The 25,767-nt window shown below is 39.5% G+C and overlaps 1 protein-coding gene across 2 annotated transcripts in view; it reads right to left on the bottom strand.

Annotated features, from left to right (window-relative positions):
* LOC120017631 (GTPase IMAP family member 7-like) overlaps window positions 1-25,767 on the bottom strand; it is a 49,723-nt gene that overhangs the window by 10,525 nt on the left and 13,431 nt on the right. The window contains exons 1-3 of one of the 2 annotated variants that reach the window (XM_038960526.1): window positions 9,169-9,271; window positions 7,048-7,181; window positions 5,590-5,694 (exon numbers count right to left, since the gene is read on the bottom strand). In XM_038960526.1, coding sequence (XP_038816454.1) covers window positions 5,590-5,694; window positions 7,048-7,169 — 227 coding nt within the window. In that variant the 5' untranslated portion in view covers window positions 7,170-7,181; window positions 9,169-9,271. Of the gene's footprint in view, window positions 1-5,589; window positions 5,695-7,047; window positions 7,182-9,168; window positions 9,272-25,767 lie in introns of those variants that run through there. The other variant, XM_038960536.1, reaches the window with a different exon arrangement.

The following is a 25,767-nucleotide window of genomic DNA, read 5'->3' as shown; positions in this document are numbered from 1 at the left end:
ATGAACGCGGTACCTTCAGGCATTTCGAAATTGCTCCCAAGGATAAACCAGACTTGTGGAGGTCTACAATTTTTTTTCTGAGGTCTTGGCTGATATCTTTTGATTTTCCCTTGATGTCAAGCAAAGAGGCACTGAGTTTGAAGGTAGGCCTTGAAATACATCCACAGGTACACCTCCAATTGACTCAAATCATGTCAATTAGCCTATCAGAAGCTTCTAAAGCCATGAATTCATTTTCTGGAATTTTCTAAGCTGTTTTAAAGGCACAGTCAATTTAGTGTAGGTAAACTTCTGACCCACTGGAATTGTGATACAGTGAATTATAATAATAATCTGTCTGCAAACAATTGTTGGAGAAATTACTTGTGTCATGCACAAAGTAGATGTCCTAACCGACTTTCCAAAACTATAGTTTGTTAACAAGAAATGTGTGGAGTGGTTGAAAAATATGTTTTAATGACTCCAACCTAAGTGTATGTAAACCTCAGACTTCAACTGTAGATGCTATTATTTCAAGTGTTTTACAATATGCATCAGAAAGAAAGCGTGGTATATAACATACAGTAGAATTTAACAGGTGAACAGACGGTTGCATTGAAGTGTGTATGGCTACCACTGTGAGTAGACAATACTTCAGAATTTGTAGGCAGTGCAGCATAGGTTTGAGAAAAAACAAATGCAAAACATTCGGCCAATTTGCAATTGTTGTTGTCTTTGATAAACTCTTTGCCTGTCAGATAGCCTAGACCTACAGCAACATTCTGCCATCACCTCCAAAGACATTAATAACGGGAGACATTTGCATGTATGGCGCGTGCCAAGTTGATAAATCTCAATACTTTTGTACGTGCGCAGTCTTTTCAGAAATGGTGCACGCAGATATTTAGTGTGAAATTTACACAACCCTTATAAATGAGGCCCCTGGACATGAATGGGGGCCCATAAGGGGTGTGTGTTTAGCCCCATTCTGTACTCCCCATTTACCCACAACTATGGGCCATGTATGACTCCAACTCCATCGTCAAGTTTGCTGGCGACACGACGGTGGTAGGCCTGATCACCAACGGCAGTGTGGTGCCAGGACAACAACCTCTCCTTCAACGTCAGTAAGACCAAGGAGCTGATCGTGGACTACAGGAAACAGGGGGGGTGCACACCCCCATCCACAGGGCTGCAGTGGAGAGGGTCAAAAGCATCAAATTCCTCGGAATCCACATCACTGAGGACAGTTAACATGGTCACCAGCACAGTCGTGAAGAAGACTCTTCTCCCTCAGTAGGCTGAAACAACTTGCACCATTGAGAGCATCTTGGCTGGTTGTATCACCGACTGGTATGGCAACTGCACCGCCCTAACTACTGCTCTCACTCTCCCAAAGACTATCCACACAGACTCTATTCCCATCCACAGTCCTCTACCCACTCAGACACACACACACACACACACACACACACAACCTTCACTGTCACTCTTACTCACATGCACACACACAAACACTCGCATACACCCTCATTCACCCACTCATTAATGACGCCACACACTTACACCCACAACCCCACGGTCCTGGTACCCAAGCTCCTGCTAAAATATTGATTAATTAGATTTATTACCACCATTACACTGCTGTTCATTGATTATTGATTGCCATTATTATTAGTATCTATCTATTTATCCTGCTACTGGTCTCTATTACTCCTGTTTACATGTATATATTACCATTAGTATATTACCATAAATATTTGTCTATTCCTGCTACCATTCACTTTTCAGCCCTGTGACGTTACTGATTATATTATTTTTCAGTTAACTAATTACAAACGGATTTGATTTTTCAAGTAATTATCCCATCCCCGCCTTCATGTACATATCTACCTCAATTACTCCAGTATCCCTTCACACTATAAGTTTGGTACTGGCACTGTATGTACCAAATGTAGCTTACACTGTCCTCTTTTTTAAAACCTCTTGGCAATAGGGGGTGCTATTTGCACTTTGTAATTTCGTTCCCAAATTAAACTGCCTCGTACTCAATTCTTGCTCGTACAATATGCATATTATTATTACTATTGGATAGAAAACACACTAGTTTCTAAAACCGTTTGAATTATTTCTCTGAGTGAAACAGAACTCATTCTGCAGCACATTTCCTGTCAGGAAGTGAGATTTCTGAAATCGAGGTCCCTGTTCTAGGGTCAGTTTATAAGTCCCCATGTAAGCTATGGGGCTACATGCACTGCATACGCCTTCCTCTAGATGTCAGTAAGCGGTGAGAATTTGAATGGAGTGGATTGCACCATCTGGGGCACTATATAAGACCGTGGAACAGAAGTACCGTTCTTTTCAACGGGGCGCCTGGCGCAAGAGGGACATCACAATGGCGTCCTGCAAAGCTTTCGTTTTAGCAGTTCTATATCTCCGGTCATGTTTTTATTCGTTATAGTTGTTAAAGACATCATAAGGTAGTTAATTTAAACCGACTTATATCAGTTTATTGCGATTTTCTGGGATTTCTTTGTGACGCGCTATCAGGAGTTGGACACCTTTCCGGCACATAGCTAGCGTTAGCGGCTATTTCGACAGCAGAAGAGGACATCTTTCAACCAAAAGACGATTGTTCTGGAGAAAGGACACCTTGCCCAAGATTCTGATGGAAGCTCAGCAAATAGTAAGCAGTCTTTATGCTGTTAATTCGTATTTATGTTGACAAATGTCAAATAATAATTCCGCCATGAATTTCGGTGCGGTCTCGCTTTAGCGCACGCTGTATTGCGCAGTAACGTTAATTTTAAAAATCTAACACAGCGATTGCATTAAGAACTAATTTATCTTTCATTTGCTGTCCAATCTGTATTTTTTTGTCAAGTTTATGATTACTTATCGATTAGAATAGGTGCCTTTCCCAAGATTTCTCCTGACATTTTCTTTGCAGCTTGGCTACTTTTCTCATTGTATAACCACGATTTGTGCCGTTAAATATGCACATTTTCGAACAAACTCTATATGCATTGTGTAATATGATGTTATAGGACTGTCATCTGAAGAATTCTGAGCAGGTCAGTGAAAAAATTAATATCTTTTGCTGGGTTATACGTTATCGCTATTTTTGGCTTGAATCAATGCTGTTGTGTGGTTTGCTATTGGGGTAAGCTAATATAATGCTATATTGTGTTTTCGCTGTAAAACACTTAAAAAATCTGAAATATTGGCTGGATTCACAAGATCTGTGTCTTTCATTTGCTGTACGCTGTGTATTTTTAAGAAATGTTTTATGAGTAATTAGGTAATACACGTTGCTCTCTGTAGTTATTCTAGTCGCTTTGGTGAGTTGTGATGGTGGCTGCAATGGTAAACTATGATTTATACCTGAAATATGCACATTTCTCTAACAAAACATATGCTATACAATAAATATGTTATCAGACTGTCATCTGATGAAGTTGTTTCTTGGTTAGTGGCTATTTATATCTTTATTTGGTCGAATTTGTGATAGCTACTGATGGAGTGAAAAACTGGTGGAGTAAAAAAAGTGGTGTCTTTTGCTAACGTGGTTAGCTAATAGATTTACATATTGTGTCTTCCCTGTAAAACATTTTAAAAATCAGAAATGATGGCTGGATTCACAAGATGTGTATCTTTCATCTGGTGTCTTGGACTTGTGATTTAATGATATTTAGATGCTAGTATTTACTTGTGACGCTATGCTAGGCTATGCTAGTCAGCTTTTTTACTGATGGGGGTGCTCCCGGATCCGGGTTTGGGAGGAATTAGAGGTTAAAAATTATTTTCTTATTTCTCGGTTTTTTGTTGTTGTAATATCTTGATATTGAATACTGCACGGTTAGGAAGGTCTTGCAAGTTAAGCATTTCACTGTACTTGTGCATGTGACAAATACAACTCGAAACGTCAAATGCACCACTGAGAATTAAAACTTCTTGGGGATAGGGTGCAGAGTTTTCACATATGGAAAAATAGCGTGCACAATTTCAACTTCGTTCTACTCATCCCCAGAATATAAGATATGCATATTATTAGTAGATTTGGATAGAAAACACTCTGAAGTTTCTAAAACTGTTGGAATCATATCTGTAAGTATAACAGAACTTATATAGCAGTCAAAACCCTGAGGACCAACTTTTTTTTTTTAAGTCACTGTGTGTTCAAATAGTTATTATGGACAGATCAGAATTCTGATCAGTTTACTTGCAGTTCCTACTGCTTCCTCTGGATGTCACTAGTTTTGGGAAATAGGTTGACGTTATTCATTTGTGAAATGAAGAAGGACACCAGGAAGTAAGACTAACGTCTGATGTACTGTTTGAGAGTTGCGCAATACTAGAAAAGTAGCGTTCGTTTGTTGATCTCCTTTATTGAAAACAGATTGACCCGTCTTCAATTTTATCGATTATTAACGTTTACAAATACCTACAGTTGTATTACAAAAGTACTTTGAAATGTTTTGGCAAAGTTTAGAGGTAATTTTTTTAGATATTTTGTCGTGACTTTGTGCAAATTGGACGATGCTTTTTCTGGTACAACGGCGCCAAATAAATGGACAATTTGGATATATATGGACGGAAGAAATCGAACAAAAGGACCATTTGTGATGTTTATGGGACATATTGGAGTGCCAATAAAAGAATCTCGTCAAAGGTAATGCATGTTTTATATTTTATATCTGCGTTTTGAGTAGCGCCAGCATGGTTGAAATAGGCTACACTCTCTTGTTTACATTGGGCTATCATCAGATAATAGCATCTTATGCTTTCGCCGAAAAGCCTTTTTGAAATCTGACATGTTGGCTGGATTCACAACGAGTGTAGCTTTAATTTGGTATCTTATATGTGTGATTTAATCAAGTTTAATTTTATATAATTTTTTTGAATCTGGCGCTCTACATTTTAACATGGCTGTTGGGACGCAAGCGTCCCACCTATCCAACATAGGAAACGATTGAGTGACGTCATCAATGGCTTCAAGAAGTCTGATTTATTAAGTAGTACTTAAGTAATTTTGGGGGGTATCTGTACTTTACTATACTTTTTTAGACAACTTTTACTTCACTACATTCCTAAATAAAATAATGTACTTTTTACTCCATACACTTTCCCTGACACCCAAAAGTACATGTTATATTTTTTATGCTTAGCAGGACAGGAAAATGGTCCAATTCACGCACTTATCAAGAGAACACATGGTCATCCCTACTGGCTCTAATCTGACGGACTCACTAAACACTTGTTTAGTAAATCATTTGTAAATGATGTCTGAGTGTTGGAGCGTGCCCCTGGATATCTGTAAAAATGTTAAACAAGATAATGGTGCCGTCTGCTTTGCAGATATAAGGAATTTTAAATTATTTATACTTTTACTGTTACTTTTGATACTTATGTATATTTTAGAATTTACATTTACTTTTGATACTTAAGTATATTTAGAACCAAATACTTTTAGACTTTTACTCAAGTAGTATTTTACTGGGTGACTAACTTTCTATTAAGGTATCTATACTTTTACTCAAGTATCACAATTAGGTACTTTTTCCACCACTGTGAAAAAATGAATACAAGACAACATTTCAGAAGACTCACCTTTCAGAGGTGGGGCAGACACCGTTGAAATGTGGTGGAAGATGCATGGATTTATCACTCTTCATGGACTGACAGTCAGGAACAGATGGCTCTGTCTGTTCTTCCCTGATACAAACACAGTAAAACATTTTCATCTCCAACTAAGCTTAACTTTTTGTTGTTAATAACCTCCTATAGAAGAACAGTGCTCTGGCTATCACCCTTCAGGGGGTTGTAAAGAGTTAAGGGCATTTCCGACATTTTCAACCTCATTCTTCATCTCCAGCACCAAAACAATGTCTACATACACTCACCGGCCAGTTTATTAGGTACACCAACCCGTTCACAAAATGGATCGCTCCTAGTTACTGTTTGATTGAACGTTAGAATGTGTAGAACCAGTGACATTAGCGACTGAGCTTGGTATGATCGTTGGGTGCCAGGAGCACCGGGTCCAGTATTTCAGAAACGGCCGCCCTCCTGAGCATTCACGCTTGACAGTGTCTAGGGTTTAGCGAGAATGGTGTGACAAACAAAAAACATCCAGTCAGCGGCAGTCCTGTGGGTGAAAACAGCTCGTTGATGAGAGAGGTTGCAGGAAAATGGCAACAATCGTGCAAGCAAAAAGGCGGCCCACAAACAGACAAATAACAGCAAGGTACAACAGTTGTGCGCAGAACGGCATCTCGGAACGCACAACTTGTCAATCCTTGTCAAGAATGGGCTATTGCAGCAGACAACCATCAGCTAAAAACAAGAATAAGCGGCTCCAGTGGGCACGCGATCAACAACACTGGACAATTGAGGAGTGTTAAGAAATTGCCTGGTCCGACAAATCCCAGTTCCCAGTTGCGTCATGCTGATGGCAGAATCCATGGACCCATCCTCTTTGATGTCAACGGTACAATTGCGTGATACCATCGCGTCAGCTAGGACCAACATTCCTGTGGAACTTTTCCGATTTGTAGAATCCCTGCCCCGACGAATTCAGGCTGTTGGAGGCAAAGGGGGGGGGGGGTCTGACTCGGTACTCGATGGGTGTACCTAATGAACTGGCCGGTGAGTGTGTGAAAACAGCACATTTCTATGATCTGTGGTTAAAAATACAAGGTCCTAAAATAAATGCTTCTCTGTGACATCACAGTGTAAGATTCAAATATAAAAAAATAACTGATTTTCAAAAGCTGCAACGAGGTTTGCTCCCCATGTCACAATCGAATCTCATAGTGTTTGAAAAGCCGTTTTTTTTAATGTTTTAACTTTTGATTATGTAAACTTTTTTACTTTATATATGTTTTTACATATGTTGACACTGGTATTGTGCTGGAGATCATGAAAATGAGGTTGAAAACTGGTGGCATTGCCCTTTAAGTAGTTTTGACAATTTTAAAAACACAAATAGCAAGCACAGTGACTCGAAGAGTGCTACAAAAACCCACAATACCATAACAAATGAACATATTATAAAACATAGATCACCTTATTCCATCTGAGCTCTTGTTAGCATCAAGGCATGGCAGTATTTTTTGTGCTTCCTCTGCAGAGCCTCCATTTCCTACCTCAAGCACGCTTTGCATTGAGGGTTTCAAGGAAGTAGCCATTTTACAATGTAACTGTGGGTAGTGAATGCACAAACAACACACAAAAAACATCAAAAGGTAGAACAACTGAAATAATCAATCTAATTTAGTTTACCAAGTATTTTAGGGAAGTAAACCAATTATTAAGGCATTGTAAAAAGAGGCATTGTCAAAAGAGCCGTCTTCAACTCGCTTTTGACTAAAAGTTAGACAGTCAAAACGCCCTATGTCTTTGAAAATCCTTTTGAAAGAAATTAAAATGTGTATTTCATATACATAAGTATTTTATGTTATTGCTCAAATATACTTAAGTATCAAAAGTAAAAGTATAAATCAAGTAAAATTCCTTATATTCAGCAAACCAGACGGCACCATTTTCTTGTTTTTATCATTTACGGATAGCCAGGGGCACGCTCTAACACTCAGACATAATTTACTAACGAAGTATGTGTTTAGTGAGTCTGCCAGATCAGAGGCAGTAGGGATGACCAGGGATGTTCTCTTGATAAGTGTGTGAATTAGACCATTTTCCTGTCCTGCTAAGCATTCAAAATGTAACGAGTAATTTTGGGTGTCAAGGAAAATGTATGGAGTAAAAAGTACATAATTTTCTTTAGGAATGTAGTGAAGTAAAAGTTGTCAAAAATATAAATAGTAAAGTACAGATACCCCAAAAAACGACATAAGTTGTACTTTCAAGTATTTTTACTCAAGTACTTTACACCACTGATTGTATGTAGACCCAGTGACACAAAATCTCAATGTAAGACATGTTCAATTCAGGCTGTAACACAATTTTTTGGGGGGAATGCTGTGAATACTTTCTGAAGGCGCATTATATGTACAGTATATCAGCAATTGTTTTGTTAAAGACAAATTGAAAGACTTAAAGTCATAGGCATAGACTCTGTCCCACATTATTGTTTGGTAAATTGCTTTTAATCTAACCAATATGCTAACCTATAGGCTAAGAATGAATAACATACAGGATGGTGTACTGAATAAAATGCTTTAAATACCTTACAACTCGAGTAAAGCGTATTTTATTCTGCTGTAGGCTATAGCCATTGTATACGGTAACTGACACTTTCAGAGAAAGAGGAAATAGGCAATTACATGCCAGCAGGAGAGGAATATATTTTTGGTATCTCAGATTGTTCTAGCAATTCTCACATAGAAACTTTATTGGGAGGAAGGATGTTTGAAATGCTTTTTACATTTGAATCACAAACATTTTTTTTTAGAAAACCATGATTAAAGTGGTTAAGGCCCTTTTAGACCTATACATGCCTCCTGTAAGACCCTATGATCTGTGAACCATACATGATACAGACAACATATTGGTGTCATTATACTCCTTATAGTGTGCTCTAACATATAGAGTATGTATAGATTTCAAAATACACATTTTCACATTAATTTATTCAACATTAAAACTATTATTATGAATATCTCAAAATTACCCTTTTTTAAATTATTATTTTTAGACACAATATACTCTATACTTTGAGATATTCATATTAATATTTTTAATGACGATGGCAAATCCGGTTCCAGAATATATAGAACCCCAGCCAGTCGGTAGAACACAGATTAGCCATCGATTACACACAAATTAACCATAATGAGTAAGGAACTATAAAAACGTTAAAAAATATTTCAAATAAACCCTATTTAGTCTATAAAAAACGTTGTCAGAGAAAATAGATGACTTGCAGTACAGAGCAGATGGGATGGAGGTGATAACACCTAAATTAAATAATACAGATTTTTTTTGGTGTGCAATAAATTAAACATTTAATGCGGTAAATGTAATGCCCATATATATCGTATATATCAGCAATTTGTTTTGTTAAAGACAAATTCAACGAGTTAAAGCAAGGTCCAGTAGGCGTAGATTCTGCCGCACGTGCTATTGTTTGGTACACCGCTATTAACCAATTAATCTAATCAATAAGAGATCAACCTAAAGGCTAAGAAAGACTATGATTGTACTGATTTTAAAAAATGATGTAAATACCTTGCAACTCCTGTGAATCTTGAATTACTCTGCTGTGTAGGCTATAGCCGTTGTCAGACACAGCCGGAAACTGACACTTTTTGAGCAGGAAATGTTATTTCCTGTGTTCTTTGTAAAGTATGTGCAAAGACAGTATATTTTAAACCGTCTTTGGCGTGTAAATGCTTCTAATTGGTTGAATACACTGGACGATGGTTGGCACATTATCAACAAAGCAGCAGACATATTAGGGCAAGATTTCAACCTACATGTAGTTTATTTAGGAAGATACAGTATATAAAACGATCTGTGCATTTGAACAACAGCATAAATACACCTAGTTCAACTTTTGCATGTAAAAAACGGAATCACCACTGAATCCCCAGTGGACATGCTGCCACTGTTTTGAACAGGTTTACCAACTATTTAGAATAAGCAGCCAGCTAACGAGCGAATGCACTGGTGACTTTGATTGATGAAGGAAAAACGCAATAAGCACAGATGTGTTATTAAGGGTGGGATCTGAACCTGGGTCGCCCACTGTAAAAACCAATGTCTTAGAAGTGCAATATGTAGAAATCGCACCGACATTTCCTGGTTGCTAAAATTCGGTAGTTCACGTAATATCAGTTTATGTGACAAAACAAGCAGTCACTGACTACGGTTACATGCACACAATAATGCGATTATTGTGGATAGTCAGATTGAAATACATGAGAACTAATTTTCCTTTCCTCCTATCCTAGCTCCCTTTCCTTTCATAATTTCTTAGCTTCCTTTTGGCCAATATCACCTGACACCAGTAATGAAAATAAAAGGCTTGAAGATCATACAGGTATGAAAGGCACCACACTGTGCAATCCTGCAGCTCAGCTTAGTTAAAGAAAACAGAACTTCAACCTCTTTTCTTGGAGGTTAAAATAAGGCCATTGGGGAGTCACTTGTTCTAATTGAACAGTTACTGATTCATACAAATACTGTAGCGAACTTTCTAGGCCCTATATAGCAGGGTCGTTACACCAATTTGGTGCATTTTGAGATGTGTAACTTGGTCCCAAAAAAAAGCCTGATTTCATAAAAACACATTTTCCCATCTCAAGAGGTTAAATAAAAAGAGGACTATAGTAAGTGCCTATTAAGTGCAAAATAAAGGTTGGAATTAACAGGATTGATGATTTAATCTTAAATCAGCCATTAATCCCCTTGTGACAGGGGAAATGGAAGCCTGTTGTGTGCAACAGGGAGTGTCAATTGAATGCAAACATCAGAAAAAAATATGAAATTGTTAAAACATACCTAGACTTTCTATCTGTGGGTAACAGTTGGTGTGTTATGCTTAAAATCTTCCTAGAAGTGACACAGGGTTGATGGCGGGACATGTCAAAATGTTGAATTTTGGCATTTTAGAAACATGTTATTTATATAAAAATATCTCCATTTAGTCTATATTAAAGGGCACTTTATTTAATATAACAGGCTTTTAAAATTCAATATTGGTGCACAATCTTTACTTAAAATAGGGACGTAAAAGGCACTCTTTTTGTGAAACGGGCCTGTAACTAGTACCAAATACTACACCAAACAAATCCCAACACAGTTAAATGATGTTTCAACTGTATTCCTTGTCCGTTTTGACATTTATATTGCATAATACAAGATACTGCATAATTATTTTTACCCATTGGAGAGGGATATAGTAGCTGCAGTGCAGAGGGCCTCCAAATTGAGTTTGGTCTAGGTACGGTTGACAGACTATTAAAGCTGCGTTTATAACCAAGTGGGAATGTGTTAATTACCAGTAGCGGCAGGTAGCCTAGTAGTTAGAGCATTGGGCTAGTAATCGAAAGGTTGCTAGATCTAATCTCCGAGCTGACAAGGTAAACATCTGTAGTTCTACCCCTGAACAAGGTTAATTGTTGACCCACTGTTCCTAGGCCGTCATTGTAAATAAGAATTTGTTCTTGACTGGCTTGCCTAGTTAAATAAAGGTTACATATTTTTTTAAGTGGTGAAGTCGGAAATACCAGTTGGATGCATTCACGTGCTTTGAATGCGTTGAGAAACGTTGATTGGCTAATGGCCAACAGGCTCTGTCAACCATAAACTAAAAGTACAGCTATCATGCTGGTAAACCAATTATAGTGTTCAAAAACCATATTAATTAATAGACTGCTTACTATCCCCATAAAATATAGTTGACAGACTGGATAGAGACAGATTTCCATTAAGAAGCTTTAATAAATCTAAATACATTTAACCAAACTGTAAAACATATAAAAGATGAAAGGCATTTCAAAGGGGGAGCAGTGGGTAACATACATGATCTAGGATCAGGTCCCCTCAGAGTTTAAATGCTAATCTGGGATCAGGTCCCCCCTCATTCATTATCATCTAATAGGCAAATCTGATCCTAGATCAGCGCTCCTACCTGAGACTCTTAGTGAATATGGGCTCTGATTTGGGGACAATATGTAAAATAATCAGTATAAAACAGACTAATATCCTTGACTATCCTGACCTCTACTGGGTAGTCAGACAGTAATCAATAGCCTAACTGTTAAATGTGCCTGGCTTTATAAATCATCCATAGGATATACACTACATGACCAAAAGTGTGTGGACACCAGCTCGTCAAACATCTCATTACAAAATCATGGGCATTAATATGGAGTTGGTATCCCCTTTGCTGCTATAACAGTCTCCACTTTTCTGGAAAGGCTTTCCATTAGATGTTGGAACATTTCTGCGGGGTCTTGCTTCCATTCGGCCACAAGAGCATTAATGAGGTCGGGCACTGATTTTGGGCGATTAGGCCTGGCTTGCATTCAGCTTTCCAATTCATCCCAAATGTGTTTGATGGGGTTGAGGTCAGGGCTCTGTGCAGGCCAGTCAAGTTCTTCCACACCAATCTCAACAAACCATTTCTGTATGAACCTCGTTTGTGCACGGGAGCATTGTCATGCGGAAACAGGAAAGGGCTTTCTCCAAACTGTTGTCACAAAGTTGGAAGCACAGAATCATCTAGAATGTCATTGTATGCTGTAGTGTTAAGATTTCCCTTCACCGGAACTAAGGGGCCTAATCGAACCATGAAAACCCATGAAGAACTGACTTGTTAGAAAGGTGGCATCCTGTGATGGTGCCACATTGAAATTCACTGAGCTCTTCAGTAAGGCCATTCTACTGCCAATGTTTGTCTATGGAGATTGCATGGCCGTGTGCTCGATTTTATACACCTGTCAGCAACGGGTGTGGCTGAAAAAGCTGAAACCACTAATTTGAGGGGGTGTCCACATACTTTTGTATGATAGCCAGCCATGCCTGGTTGAGAGGTTGTTTAATAGCTTACTGATTCCGTGAGTGCTAAGCCTCATGCAACTGCAACATGCTGGATAAAGCAATTTCACAATTTTGTCTGTTTTTAATCTTTGCCATGCTGTATCAAAGGCTTCACCATTTTTGATCTTGAGAACAGACTGGTATTATTTATAATGTATATAGTGTTTTTACACTGTTCCAAACGGTCAGAAATATAATAATATTGTGATCTAAAAGCACCTGTTTATCACACATAATAGGTTACACACGCAGCTCTAGCTCCTATACCCTCATTTTTCTTGATCTCCTTCTTATTGTTATTATTACTATTATTATTATGATCATCATTATAATAAGTAATGTCATTATCATTAGTAGGCTTCACGATCACTAAGCTGTAGACCAGCACCAAGCTCTAGGTCAAACAATGGGTGACCTGGGCCTACAAGTCCCATCAATCTGAGACCCACTGCACTCTTTTCCCTCCTATTTTCATTTTTTTTTTCATCAACATGAGTTCCTTATCCATCTTTTCATTTTCCTTTCTAATTTCCTTATTTTCCATCAACATGAGTTCCTTATCCCTTTTTTCATTTCTATTTGAAATGTTCCTTATACATCTTTTCCTTTGCCTTTCTAATTTCCTCTTTAATCAGTCTATTTTCGTTTTCCAGATTCTGTTCCTTCTGTTTAGCTGTAGCCAGGTACCACCAAATTATAGAAGCCGTGATAAATGGAACAAGGATCCATCCTAAACCTTTCCACTTTCTCCTATTCACCACCTTCTCCACTCTATTCTCTCTTTCTGCTGCTTCCCTCTTCTCCTCCTCCTCCTCTCTCATCTCTCTTTCTGCTGCTTCCCTCTTTTTCTCCTCCTCCTCTCTAATCTCTCTGCTGCTTCCCTCTTCTCCTCCTCCTCCTCCTCTCATCTCTCTTTCTGCTGATTCCCTCTTTTTCTCCTCCTCTCTCATCTCTCTTTCTGCTGCCTCCATATTTATCCCCTCTTGTATTATCTGAGCCCTCTCCTTCTTCCTCATCTCCTCTTCCCTAACCCTTTCCTGTGTCAGCAAGTCTGCCTCATGATGATAACCCCTATACTCATTCAGTAATTCATCTATCTTCTCTAGCAGCTCTGAGACCTGAGTGTTGTCATTCTTGTCCTTGTTGTTAAAGACATGGTATCTGTCCCCACAACTGTTAATGACTTGTAGTAGATGGCTGCTGCCTTTTATAAATGTCTCTACTGGTTTCCCCTCTAGCTGGTCTACCCCAGTGAACAGAACGATCGTGTACTTTAAAGCCTCCTCTCCAAAATGTTCCTGGATCCATTGAACTGACTTTCTGTCCTCATCTGTGAATTCCCCCAGCCTGGTCACCAATAGGAAGGCATGAGGTGTGGTGTTAATGCATTCAGCAGTTTTAACCATAACTTCATCAGGTTGCAACAACGTGCCCAAGACACCTGGGGTGTCAATCACTGTTATTCTATTCTGGCCGATAACAACATTTTGTTTCTCACACTGTGTGGTCACAGCCACTGGAGAAGCCTCTGCTCGAAACGCCTCTCTCCCCAGGATGGTGTTTCCTGTTGAACTCTTCCCTGATCCAGTCTTACCCAGCAGAACAATCCTCATGTTAAGTCTCCCCTTACCTGCAGAGATATAGGGCATGTAATGAGTAAATGTTATAGAATATATGAATCATACTCTGCAGAACAAAACATTGGAGTTGCAGTTATGACTTTACACACCCTCCACTGTGGGACTCATATGATACCAAAGTCCTCCCACCAGAACCAGAAGTGGAATTATGAGGATCCAGAGAAGCCAACCTGAGGAAAACAGAGTAAGTCATATCTGTTATTAAATTGATACAGTTACTTTACAATCCTAAATCAATTAGTACACAACTCAGAATATAACTGGGAAAGAATGAATCCCTCTACCTGAGTCAAAGTCCTTTCTATCTCAACATGGCCGTGTTCATCAGTGACATCCACTAACGTGTGTTTCTTTAGTTCTTTGGCCTTGTAGTGGTCTCTAACATGGTCCTCATAGTATGCAGCCTTACAAACCTTGCACCCCACACATATGTCCAGTTGTGTAAATACTTAAGTAAAAATACTTTAAAGGACTACATAAGTAGTTTTTTGAGAATATGTACTTTACTTTACTATTTATATTTTTGACAACTTTTACTTCAATACATTCCTAAAGACAATTACGTACTTTTTTTCTCCATACACCCAAAAGTACTCGTTACATGTTGAATGCTTAGCAGAACAGGAAAATTGTCCAATTCACAGACTTATCAAAAGAACATCCCTGGTCATCTCTACTGCCTCTGATCTGGCAGACTCACTAAAAACAAACATTTAATTTGTAAATGGCTTCTGAGTGTTGGAGTGTTCCCGCTGGCTATCCATAAATTTAAAAAACTAGAAAATTGTGCCATCTGGTTTGCTTAATATAAGGAATTTGATACTTAAGTATATTTTAGCAATTACATTTACTTTTGATACTTAAGTTTATTTAAAACCAAATACTTTTAGACTTTTACTCAAGTAGTATTTTACTGGGTGACTTTTACTGGAGTTATTTTCTATTAACCTTTCACGGGTCTCTACCCCGGGTCCGGGAGCACCCCCCACCCCCCCCCCACACTGAGTAGCATCGCTAGCATAGCGTCACAATTAAATAGTAGCATCTAAATATCATTAAATCACAAGTCCAAGACACCAGATGAAAGATACAGATCTTGTGAATAAACCCATCATTTCTGTTTTTTTAAAATGTTTTACAGGGAAGACACAATATGTAAATCTATTAGCTAACCACGTTAGCAAAATACACCATTTTTCTTTGTCCACCATTTTTTCTCTCCACCACTAGCTATCACCAATTCGGCCAAATAAAGATATTGATAGCCACTAACCAAGAAAAAACCTCATCAGATGACAGTCTGATAACATATTTATGGTATAGGATAGGTTTTGTTAGAAAAATGTGCATATTTCAGGTATAAATCATAGTTTACAATTGCACCCACCATCACAACTCGACTAGAATTACTACAGAGAGCAACGTGTATGACCAATTTACTCATCATAAAACAGTTCATAAAAATAGACAAAGCATAGCAATGGAAAGACACAGATCTTGTGATTTCAGACAATATTTCAGATTTTCTAAGCGTTTTACAGCGAAAACACAATAAATCGATAAGTTAGCATACCACATGTGCAAACGTTACCCCAGCATGAATTCAAGCCAAAGAGAGCGATATCGTTATCATCGCCAAAATATATAAATTTTTTCACTAACCTTCTCAGAATTCTTCCGATGACACTCCTGTAACATCATATTACACAATCCATATAGAGTTTGATCGAAAATGTGCATATTTAGCGGCACAAATCGTGCTTACACAATGGAAATAGTGCCCAACTACTCAAGCAATCTGCCCGGCGCCATATTGAATATACAACTATTTTTATCGAAAACTATTCATAAACTTGACTAAAAAAATACAGGTTGGACATGAAATGAAAGATGCATTAGTTATTAATGCAACCGCTGAGTTAGATTTTTTAAATTAACGTTACTAGACATACAGTGTGCGTTACAGCCAGACTAGTGCCGCAATAATGGCGTCACTATTCGCCATTATTGAGTTTACATTTTTCCACATAAAAACGGAATAACATCATAAATAGCTCTTACTTTTCGACGAGCTTCCATCAGAATCTTGGCCAAGTGGTCCTTTGTCCAAAAGAATCGTTGCTTGGTTGTAAAACGTCGTCTTCAACTTCGGATTTAGCAGCTAACAATTGCTAACAATAGCTATTTTGCCCCAGCATGTCCAAATCCTCAAGACGCAATACTGAGGAAATTCCGAAAAATAGCAATATACTCGCATAATCTGATATAACTCGGTTTAAAATAGCTTCGTTATGATGTTTCTAACACCTATTTCGAATTAAATTACAGACGGATACATTTAACGTTGATAACCGAGCGTTTGAAAATGGCATCCGGAGGTCCCTTTCTGCGTAATGGTCAGCGTCGAAAGGAAGGCTACCCTCACTCCTTGGCCTTTTATAACCTCTGAGAGCTACGCAGAAAGCCCATTCCACTTCTCATTGGTTACTGACATCCAGGGGAAGGCGGGTGCAGTTCATGTCGTTCCATAGGATACACACAGACCTTAAAAACTGATCTGAGACCAGAGCTTCGCTCTCAGACCTTCGCACTACCTGTCATGGATTTCGCTGTAGAAAGAGTTCTGGGTCACCCACAGACATAATTCCAACGGTTTATGAAACTAGAGAGTGTTTTCTATCCAATAGAATTAATAATATGCATATTGTACGAGCAAGAATTGAGTACTAGGCAGTTTAATTTGGAGACGACAAAATGCTAAGTTCGAAACAGCACCCCCTGTACTTGCAAGAAGTCTATTAAAGTATCTTTACTTTTACTCAAGTATGGCAATTGAGTACTTTGTCCACCACTGCATATGTCACACTCCAGCCTGGTACAATTCACTTGATGGAATACAATAGAATAGCAAAACATTATTGTGCATACAAACATTGTATCTTTTTTAAATACTAATTTAAGCTTGATAACCAAGAGGGTGAATACTTATCTAACCAATTTATTTCAGTGTTTTCTTTTTAATTATTTTGTTTATAAATATTGTGTAGATCAGTTCCAAGTTGTAACACAAGAAAATGTGAAAAGTCCAAGTGGGTGAATTACACCCCCAATATTATGACCATACCTCACCGTCATCTGAGCTACACACTGAGGAGTTTGTCTCCAGACTGGCTCCTAGGAACGAGAGAGATTGTTTTAGGTTCCCAATCGTGTAATTGTATCACTCACTGACCTCTAGTGGTCATAATAGACATTATCCCTGATATGGCAAATCTCTGTTATGACCCGTTTACTTAATTCGTACAATTTAATTGAACTCGCGAACAACTCCAACCTAAATGTATGTAAACTTCTGACTTCAACTGTAGTTTGACAATTTAAAAAACACAAATAGCAAGAACAGTGACTTGAAGAGTGCTACAAAAACCCACAATACCATAACAAATGAGCATATTATTAATATATAGATCATTAAGACATGTCAGCATTTTTTGTGCTTCCTCTGCAGTCTCCATTTCCTAGATCTTCAATTTTAGTCCCAAGCACATTTCAAGGAAGTAGCCATGTTACAATGTAACTGTGGGTAGTGAATGCACAAACAACACACAAAAAACATCAAACGGTCCAACAACGATTAAACTAATCACGTAAACATTAATCAACTAGGAAGTCGGGGCACCACGGGAAAATGTTGAGAGTTACAGAGTTACAATTTTCCGAATATAACTCTTCAGATATTTTAATATCTTATCAATTACAGTCTTCTATTAATGATTATTAATCTTCACCTTCGTCTGTCTCATTCTGAACGTCGTAAAATTCTTGGTTATCTGCACGAACCCTGGTCTCCATAATGAATCAGCGATATACAAATTGGCTTAACTATTTATTTACTAACTAACTAAATAAATCACAGAAATACATAAAACAAACAAACAGTATGTATTGGTTACTAACGCAATGCATTGATAAGCCCCTAGTGGGCTAAACCGATATGACGGCTTAGTAGACAATGGAAAGGGGGGGCAGATAAAGAGCGGGAAGTCAAAATGTATTCACTATACACAGTGGATAATTATATTCATTGAAATGCTAATACTTTGCACATGAACGGCTCTCATTCGAAAGGAACAATGTACATATTTACACTTGTATGTCGTTGTCTCTCTGTTGAAATCACTGGTCCGTCTGCTGGAAAATAGTTAAATCAGAGACACTGGTTGTTCAAGTCTCTAGTCGTGTAAGTCTCTGGTTGTCCACCAGAGTTCGCCACGTCCCTTGTAGCTCTGTTATAATGGATACATCAGGATAGAGAAGTGTTCTCGAGAATGGGTCATTCAGAGTACAGAGTGATCTGTTAGAATAGATGCTGGTGTTGTCAGTATTGTCGTTCCCAGGCTACGCATATTTCCATCTGCAGACTGGTAAGATGATTTGCAAGTAACTGGTAACAAGATTTGCTCCTTCTGTAGCAATGTTTTAGAGTTTTAACCATTTATAGCCATGTAGCCAACACTACATGCTGTATGGTCTCCTTGGATTATAGAGTTGTAGCTGTTTCAACATGGGGACTCCCAGTCCTCACGTTCTTTGACTTAATGTAAATGCTGTAGGAAGTGGGTTTTATACACTTCTGAAAAAAGGGGCGGTCCATGACGCCGATGTAATGTCTTTGCTCATGTGGGCGTGGCCACTGACTTGGTTAAAACTTCACATGGAAGACAATTCTCTCATTTAGAGGGTTAACGGTTGAAGATGGCGCCGAAGAACATGGCTGACGTTTTACATTCTCGTTTTACATTCTCCCAACCAATTGTGCAATTTTATTTTGTGTAACTTATTTTTTAACTTATTGTGTACATAATGTTGCTACTACCGTCTCTGATGACCCAGACGTGAGCTGCCCAGTGACGTGAACCTACCAGATGAGCTAAATGCCTTTTATGCTCGCTTCGAGGCAAGCAACACTGAAGCATGCACGAGAGCACCAGCTGTTCTGGATGACTGTGATTACGCTCTCGGTAGCCGATGTGAACAAAACCTTTAAACAGGTCAACATTCACAAAGCCGCTGGGCCAGACGGATTACCAGGACGTGTACTCAAAGCATGCGCGGACCAACTGTCAAGTGTCTTCACTGACTTTTTCAACCTCTCCCTGACTGAGTCTGTAATACCTACATGTTTCAAGCAGACCACCATAGTCCCTTTGCCCAAGGAAGCGAAGGTAACCTGCCTAAATGGGGGGGACAAAAGGGCTATCTAAAGGCATGTTGGGCAAGGCTGAGGGCTCTACAGACAGGGACATATTGACATTAGGGAGAGGCATGTGTAGCCTAGTGATCATAGGGTCCAATGAGCAGCAATAGGTGAGTCAGGGAGCCGTTTGGTAGTCGCTACTGCACTAGGCAAGCTGAAGACACGGCGATTCAGACAGCTAGCGGGCCGGGGATAGCAGATGGGCCTTCGGCGACGTCGCAACGAAAAAGCCTGTTGAAACCACCTCGGACGATTACGTCGGCAGACCAGTCGTGATGGATCGGCGGGGTTCCGTGTCGGCAATAAAGGGTCCAGGCCATGTGGCAAAAGAGGTATTGTAGCCCAAGAATTAGCTAGTAGACCTCTCCTGCTAGCTGGGTTGATGGGCCTAGCTCAAGGCTAACTGGTGCTAGGGACAGAGGCGTTAGCTAGCAGTAGCCACTTGAATGCAGCTAGCTAGCTGCGATGATCCGGTGTAATGGACCAGGGCTTGCAGAAGGAATCCGGTGATAAGGTAGAGAAAAAGCAGTCCGATATGCTCTGGGTTGATATCGCGCTGTGCAGACTAGCAGGTATTGACTGAGCTGAGGCTGGTTGTCTGAGTTAACGGTGAAGACCGCTGGCAGTGGCTAACTGACTACTAGCTAGTAGCTAGTTAGCTGGCTAGCTTCTGATGGGGTTTCCGATTCTAAAGTATAAAAATAGCAGATCCGTACCACATTGGGTGAGGCGGGTTGCAGGAAATTATATTCAGTTCGTAGACGGAAAGTGAGATTAAAATATATACAAAATATATACGTAAAAAAGAGGAAAAACAACTATTTACACGGGACAATACAAACACATGTCCAACTGCTACGCCATCTTGGAGTCATCAAGACTTTTGTCATCAAGACTCCAAGACAGTGGAGATTGCTGAGGGGAGGATGGCTCATAATAATGTCTGGAACGGAGTAAATGGAATGGCATCAAACACTTGGAAAACATGTGTTTGATGTACTTGATACAATTCCACTTATTCAGCTCCAGTCATTACCACGAGCCCATTAAGGTGCCACTAACCTCCTGTGAAGTACAACCCTTTTTATATAATAAACCTTTTAACGTAGTAAGAAAATAAACATTCACTTAATATTTCATTAAAGCCTTGAATTACCAATCTATTGCTAGCGTGACATTGCAGTGCACTGACTGATGGTGCTAGTAAGCTGGTCATTAACATGGCCAGCTAAGCCAGCAAACACTTGCTTAACTTGCCGAAATAGCAGTGGCGATATTAGCATAGAAATCTTGCTGCTGCAAACTCCCCAAAAATATTTTAGATGCATGCCAGCAAAGCCACTACACAATACTAAACAATACATTAATTTCACTAGAACGGTGACAAACGGTGCCCACAAACTGTTAGGGCCTACATAAAGCTGTCCCAACAGCAGAGCTTTCTTTTAAGCACCATGGAGTGAATCGTTACCACTGCTACACCTGGCGATCAGCGGAGCCTTGTCTGGCAGCGGAACAATTAATTCTGACTGGCTTAAACAAATGTGGTTTCTACTAATAATTGAGATGTATTAACTATGGCATAAGGGGACGATGAGCGGTGAAGACACAATACGTAATTTCAATTAAGACATTAATGACCGAGCTAGGACAGACGTAGTCAATATTACTATTTGTTCAGCACTTGTAATGTACAGCGAGAGAATTCAGAACATCGGCCGTTCTTACAGTATTCTCCCTGTACACCAAGTCAGAACCGTAGGATAAAAAAAGGGGGCATATAAGCAGACAATAAAAGCTCTTAGAGAAATGTAATCATTGAATATTCTAAAACAGGCTATAGGCTACATGTGAACTGCCAAGTCAGAACAGTAGGATAAGTTATGAGGGGGAAAGGGACCAAATTATTAAGGTGAGGCACATGGGCTACTAACTGCTTACTATACAAAATACACTTAATATTACCTTCTTAGCTACAGTATACATATCTCCCTGGTATATTACATAATTTATGCAGCAGCATACAATACGTTTTTGGACTCACCTTGTTGTGCTGTGCTCACTGGAACAGGAAGGTAGCGCAGCGGTAGATATAACGTGATTTGATGTCATTTTATCTGTGGCCAATGACCGTGAGCCTTCTTGGGTGGGCATTTTTAATGTAACTATGGCAGCACCCAAGGGGCTTGAATTTTCGAGCTCTCCCTATAGATTTTGCGCTGACATAGTGTCCCCTTGAGTGACAGAACACTGAGCTAATCACGGCGCAACAAGAGAACATTACCAAGACCCCTGGGTCTTTATTAACTCAATCATTTATTTTTATTTTTTTTACATTGTTTGCAAACTGTGACACGTATTGATGCCAAGATAACATGAAAAACAGGCAACAACAACCACACCTGTTTTGAGCCCCACCTGTATAGCAAAACAATATATACACACACACGTACCAGTCAAAAGTTTTGACACACCTACTCATTCCTGGGAATTTCTTTATTGTTACTATTTTTTACCTTGTAGAATAATAGTGAAGACTTCAAAACTATGAAATAACACATATGGAATCATGTAGTAAGTGAAAAAGTCTAACAAATCAAAATATATTTTATATTTGAGATTCTTCAAAGTAGCCACCCTTTGCCTTGATAACAGCTTTGCACTCTCTTGGCATTATCTCAACCAGCTTCATGAGGAATGCTTTTCCAACAGTCTTGAAGGAGTTCCCACATATACTGAGCACTTGTTGGCTGCTTTTCCTTCACTCTGCGGTCCAACTCATCCCAAACCATTTAAATTGGGTTGAGGTGGGGTGATTGTGGAGGCCAGGTCATCTGATGCAGCCCTCAATCACTCTCCTCAAATAGCCCTTAAACTGCCTGGAGGTGTATTTTGGGTCATTGTCCTGTTGAAAAACAAATGATAGTCCCACTAAGCGCAAACCAGATGGGATGGCGTATCGCTGCAGAATGCTGTGGTAGCCATGCTGGTTAAGTGTGCCTTGAATTCTAAATAGATCACTGACAGTGTCACCAGCAAAGCACCCCCACACCAACCTCCTCCATGCTTAACGGTGGGAACCACACATGCAGACATTATCCGCTCACCTACTCGGCGTCTCACAAAGACACGGCAGTTGGAACCAAAAATCTCAAATTTCCACCAGTCTAATGTCCATTGCTCGTGTTTTTTGGCCCAAACAAGTCTCTTCTTCATATTGGTGTCCTTTAGTAGTGGTTTCTTTGCAGAAACTTCGACCATGAAGGCCTGATTCACGCAGTCTCGTCTGAACAGTTGATGTTGAGATGTATCTTTTACTTGAACTCTGTGAAGCATTTATTTGGGCTGCAATCTGAGGTGAAGTTAACTCTAATGAACTTATCCTCTGCAGCAGAGGTAACTCTGGGTCTTCCATTCCTGTGGCGGTCCTCATGAGAGCCAGTTTCATCATTGCGCTTGATGGTTTTTGCGACTGCACTTTGACTGACCTTCATGTCTTAAAGTAAGGATGGACTGTCATTTCTCTTTGCTTATTTGAGCTGTTCTTGACATAATATGTAAGTGGTCTTTTACCAAATAGGGCTATCTTCTGTATAGCCCCCCCTACCTTGTCACAACACAACTGATTGGCTCAAACACATTAAGAAGGAAAGAAATTCCACAAATTAACTTTTAACAAGGCACACCTGTTAATTGAAATGCATTCCAGGTGACTACCTCATGAAGCTGGTTGAGAGAATGCCAAGAGTGTGCAAAGCTGTCATCAAGGCAAATGGTTTCTACTTTGAAGAATCTCAAATATATTAACCTTTTTGGTTACTACATGATTCCATATGTGTTATTTCATAGTTTTGAAGTCTTCACTATTATTCTACAATGTAGAAAGTAGTAAAAATAAAGAAAATCCCTGGAATGAGTAGGTGTGTCCAAACTTTAGACTGGTACTGTAGATACAGACACATTACAAAGATAGACAAAAAAAATGCTCAACCTCCAGATGAGTATGAGGGTGGAGTTTTCAATACAAATATTATAAGCTTATTTGGCTAGTCTGTAGCTTTATGCTATTCTTTAGATGCTTAGGGCTGCTGGTGAACCATGATTTGCAGGCATAATCAAAGTGGCAATGGACTAGCGCACTTGCCATAGTCTTTAGGCTGTCTATAGCTAGGTTTCAATCCAAATGGAGACATATTTTCATTCAAATATTCTGAATTCTGCATAAAAACAATATCTGCATTCCGATCTGACCTGGCACAGCTAGTGCCATCAATAAAACGAGGGATATTGGCCAAATTAGTCCAACCCTAATTTAGCATATACGATTCAGCTAGTTAAGGTGTTGTTGAGCAGCTAATTAGTAGAATCAGGTGTGTTAAATTAGAGTTAGATTGAAAACCCACAGGACAGTAGATCTCCAGGAAGATGGTTGGGCAGCCCTGGTGTAGACCATTAGGTCCATGACGGTGTTTTTAGGGCAGTGGGAGCTGCTGAGAGGAGGACAGCTCATAATAATGTCTGGAACGGAGCAATTGGAATGGCATCAAACACATGGAAACCATGTGTTCTTTATTGTCATACTGTTTTTGTTGATCTGATCGTCGGTTCCTCTAGATCAGGGTTACTCCACTCTTACCCTACGAGGTCCAGAGCCTGCTGGTTTTCTGTTCTACCTGATAATTAATTGCACACACCTGGTGTCCCAGGTCTAAATCAGTCTCTGATTAGAGGAGACTAATGAAAAAATGCAGTGGAACTGGCTTCCAGAACCAGAGTTGAGGCTCTAAATTAACATTATTATTTTTTTTTTACATAAATGAAAAAAGATCACATGTTTTTCATCCTAAATTCTTCGTCATCCGGTCTAATTTCCCTCTGCCTAGTAGAAATCCAGAACAAAAGCAAGATCAGAGCGGGGATAGAAATGACAGACAGAAAAATCCATGCTGAATCTCTCTCTTGCAATTTTTCAACAGTCTTCTTCTCCTCCTCTCTGATCTCTCTTTCTGCTGCCTCCCTCTTTTTCTCCTCCTCCTCTCTAATCTCCCTTTCTGCTGCCTCCCTCTTTTTCTCCTCCTCCTCTCTGATCTCCCTTTCTGCTGCCTCCCTCTTTTTCTCCTCCTCCTCTCTTACATTTCTCACTGCTGCTTCCCTCTTTATCCCCTCCTCTTGTATTATCTGAGCCCTCTCCCTCTTCCTCATCTCCTCTTCCCTAACCCTTTCCTGTGTCAGCAAGTCTGCCTCATGATGATAACCCCTATACTCATTCAGTAATTCTTCTATCTTCTCTAGCAGCTCTGTGACCTGAGTGTTGTCATTCTTGTCCTTGTTGTTAAAGACATGGTATCTGTCCCCACAACTGTTAATGACTTGTAGTAGATGGCTGCTGCCCTTTATAAACATCTCTACTGGTTTCCCCTCTAGCTGGTCTACCCCAGTGAACAGAACGATCGTGTACTTTAAAGCCTCCTCTCCAAAATGTTCCTGGATCCATTGAACTGACTTTCTGTCCTTATCTGTGAATTCCCCCAGCCTGGTCACCAATAGGAAGACATGAGGTGTGGTGTTAATGCATTCAGCAGTTTTAACCATAACTTCATCAGATTGTAACAACGTGCTGAAGATACCTGGGGTGTCAATCACAGTTATTCTATTCTGACCAATAACAACATTTTGTTTCTCACACTGTGTGGTCACAGACACTGGAGAAGCCTCTGCTCGAAACGCCTCTCTCCCCAGGATGGTGTTTCCTGTTGAACTCTTCCCTGATCCAGTCTTACCCAGCAGAACAATCCTCATGTTAAGTCTCCCCTTACCTGCAGAGATATAGGGCATGTAATGAGTAAATGTTATAGAATATATGAATCATACTCCGCAGTACAAAACATTGGAAATTAAGTTGTGACTACACACACCATCCACTGTGGGACTCATATGATACTGAAGTCCTCCCAGAAGTGAGGGTATGAGGATCCAGAGAAGGCCTAAGGTTTTTTTCCATAAGCCAACCTGAGGAAATCAGAGTAATGTCTGTTATTAAATTGATACAGTTACTTTACAATCCTAAATCAACTAGAACACAACTAAGAATCTAACTGGGAAAGAATGAATCCCTCTACCTGAGCTGAAGTCCTTTCTATTTCAACATGGCCGTGGTCGTCAGTGGCATCCACTAACGTGTGTTTCTTTAGTCCTGGGGCCTTGTCGTGGTCTCTAACATGGTTCTCACAGTACGCAGCCTTACAAACCTTGCAGAACTTCACAGCTTTGTGAATGCGCCCCACACATATGGCACACTTCCGTCTGGTACAATTCACGTGACAGAATACAAAAGAACAGCAAAACATTATTGTCCACCTAAACATTACATTTTACTCCTGAACT

Source organism: Salvelinus namaycush, chromosome 2 (assembly GCF_016432855.1).
Source record: "Salvelinus namaycush isolate Seneca chromosome 2, SaNama_1.0, whole genome shotgun sequence".
In the NCBI taxonomy this organism is placed as follows: domain Eukaryota; kingdom Metazoa; phylum Chordata; class Actinopteri; order Salmoniformes; family Salmonidae; genus Salvelinus; species Salvelinus namaycush.
This window is presented reverse-complemented; position numbering and strand designations above follow the sequence as displayed.